The sequence below is a fragment of the Diceros bicornis genome, chromosome 31, assembly GCF_020826845.1.
Source record: "Diceros bicornis minor isolate mBicDic1 chromosome 31, mDicBic1.mat.cur, whole genome shotgun sequence".
Lineage (NCBI taxonomy): Eukaryota > Metazoa > Chordata > Mammalia > Perissodactyla > Rhinocerotidae > Diceros > Diceros bicornis.
Window position 1 is genome coordinate 13,064,558 of NC_080770.1, and position 14,187 is coordinate 13,078,744.

At 37.8% G+C, this 14,187-nt stretch overlaps 1 protein-coding gene across 1 annotated transcript; it reads left to right on the forward strand.

Annotated features, from left to right (window-relative positions):
- Positions 1-219: 219 nt before the first annotated feature.
- LOC131395002 (membrane-spanning 4-domains subfamily A member 4A-like) lies at positions 220-12,023 on the forward strand. The gene is made up of 6 exons (XM_058526766.1): positions 220-366; positions 1,449-1,586; positions 4,736-4,792; positions 5,983-6,141; positions 9,576-9,677; positions 11,919-12,023. The coding sequence occupies exons 1-6, from the start codon at positions 223-225 to the stop codon at positions 11,982-11,984; spliced, it is 666 nt and encodes a 221-aa protein (XP_058382749.1). The 5' UTR covers positions 220-222; the 3' UTR covers positions 11,985-12,023.
- The last annotated feature ends 2,164 nt before the right edge of the window (positions 12,024-14,187 follow it).

The following is a 14,187-nucleotide window of genomic DNA, read 5'->3' on the forward strand; positions in this document are numbered from 1 at the left end:
TCTTCCATACGTTCTAGCATCTTGATGTCACGTGGCATTTCTCTCAATCTCTCTCTCTCTCCTTGTTCTACTTTCCTGGCTGGCATATGAAATAACTACATTTTTCGAAGATATTCTAATAGCTGTTACAATAGAGGAAGAGCATGTAGACCAGTGGTTGTTCTCTCATTTCCAGGACCGCTTCCTAAATTACATTTCTTATTGTGACACCTTTCTGCTGCCATGACAACCATGCAAGGAACGGAACAGACCACACCAGGGGCTGGCCCTGGTGTGTACCAGCCAGGACAGCAGGCTGCTCTAAATGCACATCTGTGGAAAGGGATGCCAGAGAAGTTCTTGCAGGGGGAACCAAAAGTCCTCGGGGTAAGTCAGCTGTGGATCTGGGAGAAGACCAGTCATGTTGCAGGAACAAAACAGATCAGATCTAACACCAAATACTCTGTCCCACTAGCATCATAATACATCAGCCAGTCCTAGAAACACCAGTATTTTGTATTCAGGCCTTGTCACTTGAAAAATAATACAATATTCTATTACAGCATGCTTCTGCTTTAGTTGTATCTAAAATACAGTGACTTAAGATCTACTCTAGGGTTGTGGGTCATCCATGGTAACTATATTTAACTTCAGCATGGAAGAGGTGAGACCAAAAAAACGCCACATATGCACCAACTGGTGTCCCATCCACAGAACTTCCTGATAGCTGACGGTCCCATATTATTAGAATCTCTCTCTGGGGAATTTTCTTACCCTTCTTCTATCCTCTCTGCATTTACGTCTGGAGTCTCAGGTGGGTGTCCTTAAAAGATGCGGAGGGTTAAAAGAAAGACAGGTTAGTACAGGTGGAAGGACAGTGACTATAGAGGTTTATCTCTAGCCCAAGCTTTAAACCAATGGGACAAAGTCATTATGACACTTTGTATCCTTTGGATGCCATGGGGTAAAATACTCCAACTTCTCTATTTTAGACCCCTGTACTCACTCATGTCCTCACGTCCCAGACCCCAGGAAGACGGCATATTGCGCTTCTCTTTGTCTTCCTCTGCACGTGCTCTCCTTCTTTAGATTACTTCTCCTTGCTAGAATGTTTGCTTCCTAATTTCTGGATCACTCCTGTCTGAGCATGTGTGAAGGAGAGCACCGTTGTGGTAGCAGTAGCATCATAGGTAGGTATCAGTAAAGCAGCTCTGGGTAGGTCCTGGTACACTGTTTTTTTTTATCTTGAAATTCCTGAGGCAATTTGAATAGGTATACCAAGAGATAAATTTAGTAAGTTAATATATCCACGGTTCTTTATATGAAGACGGTGACAGGAGAATATAAAGAAGACCATCTGCCTATTTCAAAAGATAGAGAATAAGGGTAACTTAGTGGTTGGGAAGGGAGTAGCTTGGGTGCCATTTTTGTGGTAGATAATCAGTTTTTACTTTCTTCATCATTTCCAGGCTGTGCAGATCCTGATTGCCCTGATGAACTTCAGCTTCGGAATAATAATGATTAGTGTCACGATGTCATACTCTGGAGGTTATTATTTCCGACCCTTATCAGTGTACTCAGGGTACACAATTTGGGGGTCGCTTCTGGTGAGCAGAATACCATTTGATATAGTTGGAGAAACAAAACATATTTGTTAATATCCTGAACATTGGAATAATATGCTAACCCTATGTTGTAGTTCTATAACTTTGAGAAAGTTCTCTAACCTCTTTTGACTCAATTTTCTCATATGTAAAGTGGGAATAATAACATAAAACTCATAGAAAACTAAGCAGATTAAATATTTAATGTGTATTAGTTAGGATATGTTACAGCAACACATACCAAAAAGTCCAAACCAGAATGAATTAAACATTGAAAGCATTGATTATTTCACAACAAAAAGCTCGGTAACTAGTCATTTTCAGAGTTGGTTGATTCAGGAGTTACCTTATTGAGGTAACGCCATTAAGGACTGCTGGCATACCAAATCAGACTTGTTGACACATCTCATGGTTCATAAATGTTTTGTAATGCATAAATATTTTATATTCCTAAGCCAACTATGGGCAAAAGTCATGGATTTGCCATTATTGACTTGGACTAATCAAGATTTACCTCTATGGATGGCAAGGGTTCATTGAAGCTCATGGGAGTCTGAACAAAATGAGGATTTTGTTAGCAAGGAAGAAGAGGAGACATGGCTGGTATGCAGGCAGTTTATAGTCCACTATCAGATCTTAGAAAATTGTTAGCTTTGCAAATGCAACTGCTATTAGCTAAATTTTGTCTCATAAGTTTAGTATCAATAAGTATAATTAAAATGGAATTAAAATTTAAGAGATATTAAAAATTTCCCCCCAGAACAAAATGAAAGAGAGTAACTCTGCAAATTGAGAGTGTAAATAGAGTATAAAGTATCAAGTTTTACCTACTGACAAGAGGAAAAGACATTTATAAACTGGGTTTGTATTAGAATCAGGGAACCTATTCAAGTGTTGTAGAGTTTCCATTTATCTACAAAGTTGACAATGAGATAGTTTAGAGTTTAAAGTCTATAATGAGCTGGCTTTTTGTGCCCCTTTGCCTGTTTATAGAAAAAATGCAGGCTTCTAAGAACAGTAAATGCTGTTCACTTTCTGGACAGTGGTGCAATGCTTTATATATCTGATCATACTGATGTCAAAGGTAGCTCTTATCAAACTCTTACTATGATCTAGGCACTCTTCTAAGTGCTTTCTATGTACAAGGCCCTTTCAAACAATCATCACAAATTTCTGAGAAAGGAGTTGTCATTGTCCTCATTTTATGGATGAAGAAATTGGGACTTAGAGAGATTAGGTAACTTGCTCAAGATCACAGAATTATTGGTAGGGGAATCAGGGCTCAAATAGGATCTGTCTAATCCCAGTATTTCATGCATCTAACCACTCTAGTTTTCTGCTTCCCTTTTCATTTCCTTTTCAAGACCACTTTGGAGACCAGTTTTCATAATTTATGCCTTCTACACATGTTCAGTAGATTACCAGGAACTGCAGGAGCTGTGTTTTTCAACTGAGCCATCACTCAGACTATTGTAGGAATTCCACTAGATGAACCTTTGTTTAATTTGGAACATTTTTTGCTTGTACCTCCAATTACTCTTTCTACCTTCTTTCTGAACCTCACCTGTGAAGTGCCTCCTTTTTCTCCCTTATACAGTACAAGAGCCAACACCAAGAACCAATCACAAATTTCTCTTATTTTTGGTCCTTTAGTCCCCAGTAAAGCTATATGTCCTTCATCAGAATCCTATAAAATTATCCCCACATTAGTCCATTTGTTCAAGTTTTGTTTTGTGTACTTTTAGAACATTTTAATGTTTTATTTCTATATATCTTGCACATTCCTTGTTAAGTTTTTTCTCTCAGAAAGTGTATATATATTTTTGCTAGGATAAATGAAGTACTCTGATGAAATCGTGTCTTCAAACACACAAACATGCACATATTTATAATATGTTTATATAATTTCTGTGTATAATGATGTTCCCATGTGCCCTATTGAATTTTCTTAGAGTTTATAGTGGTTTTTGTTGATAATCTTGGATGTTTGCAGTATAACATATTCATGGTTAAGTAACAATAATTTTAACCATTTGCTTCAAACAGTTTTCTTATATAATCATTTTGGTGAAGATGCTAAGAATAATAATACATAATAGTCTACCTCTCTATCTTGATTTTGAGTTTAATGATATGGCCTTAGTGTTTCCCCATTAGACAAGAAGAATTCTTTTAGACTGAGACAGATGTTCTATCATGTTATGGAAAATGCAAACGTCATATTTTATAAATAATGTTTAAGTCAATAATAATGTTGAATTCTATTAAATGTCTTACCAATATTGTAAACATGAATAGCAATTATCGTGTTTCTCCTTAAATCCATTAATTTCATAATTTATAACAATACTTCAATATTAAAAAATCTGGACATTTGAAGAAATACTCCACATATTCATGATTCGTATCATATAATATAATGCATGAGTCTCCCTGATATTTCTTTCCAGAGGAGACTTAGTTTACATTAATCATTTCTATGTCTTGGTATATAGAAATTTGTTGAAGAAATTTATCAAGCTGTTTCCTTAGATCAGTCTTCTTTTATATTAAGATAGAAGTTTTGAAACTTCTGAAATCAAATTTGGAAAGCAGACCCAGAAACTCAAACAGTTAAATAGTTTAAGGCAGGGAATCCTATCAACTTCACCTCAGTCATTTTAGCTAAATGGAAAATAGTTACCCAATGGATTGAGTCAAATGAAATAGCATATTCTAATCATCATCTAATATAGAACTTAAAAATTTTCTTTGTTACTATTTTATTTAAAACTTTTAATAGTCTTTTTAAAATGAAAATAATCATTGGCTTTTTTTCTTGTGTAATGTCTTATTAAATTTTGGCACCATATTAGGGTTACTTCATATCAGGAAGTGAAAAGCTTTCTTCATATTTCAATACCCTAAACACTTTAAATACCATCACAGTTAGACACATTCTGAAAGGATTAATAAATTGTCCTGTGAATCCATCTGGTAGAATTTCTCTCTTGTTTCTGGGAATAGAGGACAGTTATTTACAAACTTTTGTGTTTCTTCCAATATAATTGTCTGTTTAGCATATTTATCACATTTTGGGACAGCTTTTAGTAAGTTATGACTTCAAATATTTGTTTAAAGTATTTTACGTGTATTTTTCTCCTTGTTATTAGTTTATTATTTCAGGTTCCTTGTCAATTGTAGCAGAAACTAGAACTACAAGATGTCTGGTGAGTAATATTTCCTCTGTTTTGTTCAAAAAGATGAAGAATTAACCATGTATATATTCTGCCAGAATAGAAAACAATTTTGTTTGTTTTTAAAAAGTCAGAAGAGATTGTAACTTTTACCTAGTTGAATCTGTCTTTCAAAAATTGGAATAAAAAATTGGCTGATAATAAAATTACGGTCATGAGAATGAATAGTGTGGGAACGTAATTGCTGAGAGAATCTTTATGAAAATACAGAGAATTTCTGAGAGGAAACATCAAATGGATCAATCATACAAACCCTACACCTTGAGATCCAGCCCCCAATGACAGTGCCACCAAATGTTGGTATTACATCGCATTTATTGACTTATTGATGAAAATATGTATTCCAACTGTATGCAGAAAGCACTTTTATTCAGTGTGCAATGAAGGAAATTCAGAATAAGGCTGTTAAATAAGAAGAATCAAATTTAAGACAAAGCTTTCATGCCTATATGTCTTTCACAAAGCCAAAAATGGCAAAAGCCCCTTTCTCAACAAATGTTTATCCTAGCTAAAACTATATTTGAGTTTTCTTCACTCAAAGATAAATACCAAACTATGGGGTTGATCAATACAGCTTTTCCAAATCTGACTTCTATCTGCCTCCCTAACAACTCCTCCTGATATAGCCATAACCATTAAAACCTACCTCGTGCTACAGCCACACTTTCATACTTTCTTGAACAATTTTAGTTCTTATCAAAAGTATCCATAACTTCACTGAGAGAGAGAATGTAGGAAATGGAATACACAGCAAAGGGAGATCATACACAAAAGGTATGGAGGCATGAGAGGCAAATGGAATTTAGAAAATAATGAGAAGTCAGGCACCTGAAACAGAACATGGTAGGAGATGGACACAGACAGGACTGTCCAGCTAAAGTGTGAAGGGTATTGAAAGCCCTGCTGAGGAGATTGGGGTTGATCTCTTGTGGCCATGGGAGTTATCTAAAGGATTTAAGTGTGGGAATAAGTGGATCATATTTGTGTTTTGGCAGGAGATTAGAGTTGAAACTGCTATAAAGAAAGAGACAGGTTAGAAGACTATTGCAATAACCAAGATAGAGAAGATGGACTGGGTTGGACAAGAAGTAGTGGGTATAAAGTGATTGATGGAGACATATCTGAGGATGTTGTTGGATTAATTGATTTTCCTTCTTTTCTAGGTCCTAGGTAGCCTAGGAGCGAATATCACCAGCTCTGTCTTTGCTGCAGCAGGGATCTTAATCACTATGATCAGCATGATTTTTTTCTCACACATTTACCCTCACTGTCACCATGTTCCGGGGGATGAGAATTGTTTCAGGATTGTAACTGTGTTAACGGTTAGTGCTTCCTCTTTTCATGGGATACTGTGGTGGAAGCACGTCACAGGAGCCCTGGCTCTGGCAAAAGTAACAATCAGTATCCCCTAATTGATGAATCACTTTGGGAAGTTAGAAGTGAGTGACAATTAGGGAAATCTTTTATTTAGGAGTCAGGCCCACATCTCATCTCTCTCTTTGTTCCTTCTCCAAATGTGATGAGGGAAAGTAAGAAGAAAGCTCATAGTTATATAACACACACTGTGTAATAATTAGTGTGATAACCATTTTGATTAATTTTTCCTGCTTCATTTCAAAACACTGGTAAGTGTGTACTGTTATCCACTCTAAAAATAGAGCCAAGATGTCAGTCTCTATATGTCCCCTAGCTTCCTGGTGGAGCCTGATGCCGTTACCTGGTTCTCTAATAATAAAGTAAAATTGTCTTGAACATTATCTGACAAATGGTGAATAATCCAGTATCCCTCCCAACACGTCTGAATATTCTTGCAAGGTTAAGCATTTTGGCCTCAACATCCAGCTCCTGGCACATTCTCAATCTCCATTCTGTATTTTACTACTTTTCTGTACCACTTGCCCTCACCTACATACTATCCTAATTGATTTATTCTCCAAATTACCACTTACAAAAGATTTTGTAGGTAGTGAAACATCTAGATGTTTTGGGTAAGTGTGGGGAGGAAGAGTTACTGCTGCACCCATAGCAGACTAAAATGCGGTGAAATCTTTATTACTAAAGTCTGTTAGCCGTTCTCAACACCACTCAGTTTTCTGTTATCTCCTCTCCATTTGAGTTTCCAGCCTTTCACTGTGCTGCTTAGTTCTTTCTCTCCTTCTCTCCTTTTCTCATCCAAATTTGGAAACTCAGCATTCTTCCTAACTTCTTATGCAGATCAATCACATTACCTTTTCTTCATTCCTAGCTAATCCTAGGTGAGTCTAGAATGCTATATATTCACACTAAAATAACCTCTTCAGTGTTTTTGCTAAAATAATTTACTTCCCTTGAGATTTCTAACAGTTCTTATAGTGAGTAATTATATTTTTTGCCACTCACTCAAAATAAGAAGAGTTTCTGCAGAGGGCTTACATTTTTTTCCCAAAGTCACACAATTAAAAATTGATGAAGGAAGATTAAATTCTGTAACCTCCTGCCTCGAATCCTCTTATTATTTAATATTGTTCATGCAGTTATGGTGAAGAAGAATCTCACTTCCCGGTTTCTGAAGTTCTCTCCACTCGTAGACTTTAAGGGCACAATGGTAGGGATGAGATCTGGAACTGACCGGCTTCATAGGGCTGGCTTCACGAGCACGGGTTTGTGTGGTCACGAAGGGCTTTGTCGTTAGAAGAGCTCTACACTTGGTTTACTGCTCTGCTCTTGCTACCTTGAAGTTCTTAATACTTTTTTCACAAGGGGCCCTATAAATGCTGTAGCCATTTATCTCAATCACCTTCTCCCAGAGACCATCACAAATCCCTATTGTGTGAACATTTTTTCTGCCTGTCCTTATAGCAGAGCACATCCGTAAGGGCTTCCTGGGATCAGAAGCACCAGGTCTATTCCTACCTGGGCACCTGCACAGTCAGTCCACAGGTCTATGAGCCCACACTTTATGCCCAGTCCTAGGGTTGGCACTCTGGGAGATGTAAGAAGGAGACCAGGCCCCTACCTTCAGAAAGTTCCAGTCCTCCTGAGAGGAAAAGATAGAAATATAGGAAAACAGTTAGAAGTTGACAAAGGCCCAAGGGCTTACTTTTGAACATAACTATAAAAAGAAGTTAGAAAGGAGTGAACACTTTGAAGGAAAGATAGAGCGTGCACTATCTGGAATCATTAGCAGAACCAGATGAAATTGCCAATGATCAACTCTACTTGATCTAGAAATACTGTGATTTCATATGGCTCAAACTATATATATAATATGTATTTTTTCTACTTTTTGTTGGAAATCTAGCCTGACACCTGTTTTTGTAAATGAAGTTTTATTGAAACATAGCCACACTCATGTGTTTACATGTTGTTTATGGCTGCTGTTGTGCTGTGACATCAGACTTGAGTATTTGTGACCACATGGCCTGCAAAACCTAAAATATATGCTAGCTGACCCCTGATAGAAAGTTTGTTAACTCCTGGTCTACCCTACTAGATGGTAAAATCCTTGAGGGTAGAGAAATTGTTTTGTTTGCTGCTCCATCATCTGTGCCTACAATTCCTGAAACTTACAGGTTGCTGCATATGTTGAAGAGATGAGTAAATAGATAAAGAAACAATGAATGCAAATATTCTGAAGGTTCACTTGAGTCAGTGTTGCTCATGTCCTGGTCTTGATCTGTTGGCTCTTCCACTGCAGAGGTACTATCCCTATCCATGGAGAAAAAAGAGAGAATATTTAGACCAAAGTATCCTAGGCATCAATTCAGGCATCCTCTTCAAATTTTTAGAAATAAGAGTAATACCCAATATTTCTCAAATCTGACCATGTTTTTTGGCTAAAGATTAGACCTAAAGCCAATTCTCTGGGGGGATGGATTCAAGACCAACTAACTTGGTGTTCATTGTTGCATTAGTTTCTTCTTGTTTCTGTAACAAATTACTACAACCTTACTGACAACATAAATTTATTATTTTACAGTTCTGAAGGTCAAAAATTTGAAAAGAGTCTCACTGGGCTAAAATAATGTGTTGTCAGGTCTGTATTCCTCCCTGGAGGCTCTAAGGGAGAATCAATTTCCTTGCCTTTTCCAGCTTCTTGATGCTGCCTACATTCCCACGATTGTGGTTGCATCCTCCATCTTCAAAGCAAACAGTGCGACATCTTGAAATCTCTCTTGGACTCTGATTCTTCTGCCTCTGCTCCCACATATAAGGGTTCTGTAATTATTTTGGGCTTACCAAATAATCCAAGATAATCCCTCCATCTCATGGTTAGCTAGTAAACCTTAATTCCCTCTGCAAACTTAATTCTTCTTTGCCACGTAACTTGACATATTCACAGGTTCTGGAGATTAGGATGTGGACCTCTTTGGTCTATTATTGTCCTGCCTACAATTATTACTCTGCCTTCAATTACAAAGATATGAGATCATATTATTATGTCAACTGTATGGAATTCCTAGTGTTTGAAAGAACTAGGTTGATTACTATCTTGATGATCTTTTCCCCTCCTTTTATAGCATTTTCACATTCTGTATGTACAATAGCACTGGAAAGTAGAGGGTGGGGAAAAATGATTATTTTATTAGTGAAAAAAGTGAGAGGATAAGTGACATTCAGCAGACTAAGAACTAGATAAAGCTATGGCTGCAAGGAGGAGCCAGCTTTCCTGATCTCTGGCACATGCTTCTTCCCTTTTGGTATTGTGATCAGTAGTCAATGTTTTGAACTTGTCATCTCTATTCCTCATGTTTCCTTGTTTTGAACTTCTTCTTAGGGTATGGATGGTATAGTGCTGATTTTAAGTGTGCTGGAGATCTGCATTGCTGTGTCCCTCTCTATCTTTGGATTCAAAGTAACCTATTATAATCGTGGTCGGGTGAGTATTGGGCTTCCCTTGAAGATACGTGCATTCATTTTCTATTGCTGTGTAATAAATTATACAAACTTAGAGGCACAGAACCACACACATTTATTATCTCAGTTTTTTTTTGTCAAGAGTCTGGGCACAGGTTAGCTGGATTCTCTCGTTAGGGTCTTATAAGGCTACAATCAAGGAGTTGGCTGGGGCTGTGGTCTCAGCTGAGGCCTCTGGTCTTCTTCCATGCTCACGTGGCAGAATTTATTTCCTCTCAGCTGTGGAACTCGTGACAACTTACTTCTATGTTGAGGCCTACAAGACAGCAAAAGTCTTTGGTTCTATAAGCTTTTTTTAAAGCTTAAAGAATGGGGCCAGCCCAGTGGAATAGCAATTAAGGTCACACATTCTGCTTCAGCGGCCCAGGGTTCGCTGGTTCGGATCCTGGTGTGGACCTGTGCAGCGCTCATCAAGCCATGTTGAGGTGGCTTCCCACATAAAGCAACTAGAAGGAGGTACCACCATGACATACAACTGTTTACTGGGGCTTTAGGCGGACAAAAAGGGAAAAAGGAGGAAGATTGGCAACAGATGTTAGCTCAGGGCCAATCTTCCTCAATAAATAAATAAGTAAGTAAAAGAAAGAAAGAGAGAAAGAGAGGGAAGGAAGGAAGGAAGGAAGGAGAAGAGGAGAGGAGAGGAGAATGGGTTCACATGAAAGGGTTCACATGATTAGATCAAGTCCATCCAGAGTAATGTCCTTTTTGATAAACTCAAAGTCAGCTGATTAGTAACCCCATCATACACTCAGGTCCCACCCATACTCCAAGGGAGGGAATCATTCAGGGACATGGTTGACTGAGTGTCGTCTTAGAATTCTGCCTACCACAGTGGACAAAGAAAAGCTATTTTCCTTCATCCTTACTCCCTCAAAGGGCCTCCTCTCTTATTCCAGATCGGAATACTTCACAATGGAGAGGTCCCCAGAGAGTGCCAGATGTTACTCCATTATCTTATTATTGCAAACTTCCCTGGGCTGCTGAAGAAAGTCAGCATTTCACACTTCTCTATCAGTGTGTGCAGACACCTGCCCATTCTCTTACCCTGAGACATGCAGCAGATCCTCCTGGCTGCTGAGAAGAAAGAATGTCACGTGGAAAGGATTGGGAAATGGGAGGAGAGAATAGACCAAGGGGCAAGAGGAAGAATAGAACAAGAATATCTTCCAAGAACTGAGAGTTCCAGGGTGAGAAAATGGATATTAAAAGCCCAAGAGATGCTCATTAGTTTCATTACCCAAAGGCCCAGGTCAGACAAAGGCCAATCAAAATCATAAAATAATAATAGTCTGATAAGATTATTATTCCGGTGCTCTTCTTCTCCATTTTGTGCCTCCTTCCTTTCTTTTGGGGCACCCATGCTTCACTACATCCCCCAGCCCACAGCCCTTCCCTACAGAAGAGAGAGTGACTAAATCACATTAAAGTTATTAGTGGACTCTTGCATTATAAGACCCTGGAAGCTAGATTTTCTCAGCAATTCCTAGTGATTTTGTAATTTCGTTAAGTGAACCGTTTGATCAAGGAAACAAACTCCTCAGTAACATTCATATCATAATATCTAGGCCAGTGTTCCCTTCTGCTCCTAGACTAGTTATAGAGCTGGGGAACTTTGCTCTCCCTAATTCCGCTGGTTACAGAGCTGGAAAGTGTGAATCAAGAAAAGCAATGGCTTTGGGGCATATAATGCCTACATCTTTATCTCTTCCTGGATCCCCCGCCCCATATACTCCATTTCACATTGAGTTTGTGGATGAATGACCAGCATTTTCCTTAGTTTACTAATGACTCCTGCCACTCTGGGTCAGTGTGGTTTTTGCAATGCTTTAGTCATGGCCAGCAAAGCCGTATTTTGGTATGCTGTTGCCATCAGCAGAACAACCTGGTTTTGAAGAAAAGCTCTATATTTTCCATGACACCTTGGTTTACCCAACTTGTTGGGCACCATCATCCACATATAAGATCAATCCACTTGCAAGACCACAACAACAGCTATCAGCATATCATGCCCAGAGCTATCATTCAGAGTTTTTCCTATATCTAAACTGAGCTAAAGAATGCCTGAGAAACCACACCAAATTGAGACTGAATTCAGAGAAGAAAGGATAGACTCTGATGATGATGATGACATTGTATGGACAGGAGTTGGAAAGCCCAAGGTTATTTGCTTGGCTCACCTATGGCATTCTGATTGATTCCACAGGTTGTGTTCACTCAGCCGTCAAATCCTGATATGGCAGAAACAGCATCTCCTGCACCAGTCACATGAGGTTTGATGCCACCAGCATATCAACAGCAAAATGTTCCAGGAAACTTATATTGACAGTTATGCAAGAACCCCACTTGGGAAAGTACCAGAATCCAACTCTGATTTTGATATATATATAATTCAGAACTATGTTCTCATTTTCCCCCAAGAATTCAGCAACTCATTTCACTGGCTCTTGATCAACAATAATAGAAGTTAAATAAATATATCATGCATTTAGTGAGTGAATAGCACTTGAAAGTTTTTCACCCAACTTCAGGCCACTTTTAAAAGGACATGAAGATGGCAAATAAGATTTGGCAGAATAAGGGCAAAAAGACATTGCTAAAGTAAAGTCTCCATGCAGACTACATGTTTCTGCTTCCCTGGCCAATACTCTTCCCACTTGTTTGACTTTCCTTTCCCGCCTTTGGGAACTCACAGTGTTTTTACCTTCAGAAAGTTGAGGTGTGTGGCTTTTCCCTGCTTTTTGTCTTCCTGCTTTCCTTTTCACATAGAAAATACCTTCAAACAGCGCAGTCAGTGCTTTAATGTGCACAAATCATTATTTAGTGTAATACACACAGAGTAAAAATCACATCATGGATCAGATTCAACTTATATTTTCTCTCTCTCTCTCACTTCACCTTCCTCTTCTTCCCTATCTCTCATTCCCTCTCCTACAGGGTAGGGTTATATCCTACTCAAATTTGTATCCTGTGCCATATATGTGTTTGTGCAATACATGATATTTACTGAATGTTCATTAAATACATTTGATTTATTACAGAGCAAAAATAAATAAAATTAGAAATAACAAGTTCATGTACTGCCTACTTCTCTTTCAGATGTGATATGGTGGAAAGAGACTAAGTGTTGATATCAGGAAATATAGTATGGTAGTGAAGAATGTGGGCTTTATAATCAGGCAACCCTGGGTTTTCATCTCAAAAATTCCATTTCTCTCAATTGCTACCTGTGACCATGGCCAAATTTCTCTATACTTCTTATTTCTTTTCAGTAAAATAGTGATAATATCACCTGGCACATAGACCTGTGATAATCACTTGATATAATATAGGTAGAGCAACCACTACTCCATTGGGCACATACTGAGCCTTAAGACTTAATTTACACATATACATGAACATCTGTATATGTGTATGAGTTTGTATATGTATAATATCAATTCATTATCATTTTATTCAACACATATTGATAAAGTGCCTATGATGAGCAGGTCCTGTTTTACCATAGGAGAATACAGTGGTGCGCAAAAGAGATTATGTCCTTCCTCTCTTGTAGGTTAAACTTATAGGGCAGGACATAACCAAACATGTAAGTAATCAATAAAGATACTTTCATATGTTGTTAGAAACTATACGGAAGGTATATGCAAGTTAATGGGCTAGAGAATGGCTGGTGGTAGTGGTGGGGGAGTGTGGGACACTAGAAAGAGTAATCAGAAAAGTTCTTTCTGAGGAAGTGATAGTTTCATATTGATAGGAGAAAAATGATCATTGCATTTACAGACTTTTTTTTTTAATTTCAATTGTTTTTCCCGGTTTATTGAAGTATAATAGACCAATACAATTGTATATATTTAAGGGGTACAGTGTGCTGTTTTGATATCTGTATACATTGTGAAATGATTACCACATATCCCACCTCACATAGTTAGCTTTTATTTGTTTTTGTGAAAACAGTTAAGATAAACTCTCTTCACAGATTTCAAGTAGAAAATACAGTATTATTAACTATCGTCACCATGCTGTACCTTAGATCTCTAGAAGTTATTCAATCGACTCAACTGAAACTTTGTATCCTTTGAACAATATCTCCTCTTTTCCCTCACCCCCAGCCCCTGGCAACCACCATTCTCTTCTCTGCTTTTATGAGTATGATGTTTTTTGATTCCACATTTAAGTGAGATCATAGAGTGTTTGTCTTTCTGTCTCTGGCTTATTTCCCTCAGCCTACTGTCCTCCAATTTCAACCATGTTGTTGTGAATGGCAGGATTCTTTTTTAAGGCTGAAAATATGTATGTGTGCGTATATATATACACACATATAAGTTATATATATATATATAACATTTTCTTTATCCATTCATGAGTTGACAGTCACTTAGGTTGATTACATATCTTGGCTGTTATGAATAATGCTACAATGAACATGGAGAGCAGACATCTCTTCTAGATAGTGATTTCATTTCCCCTTGAAT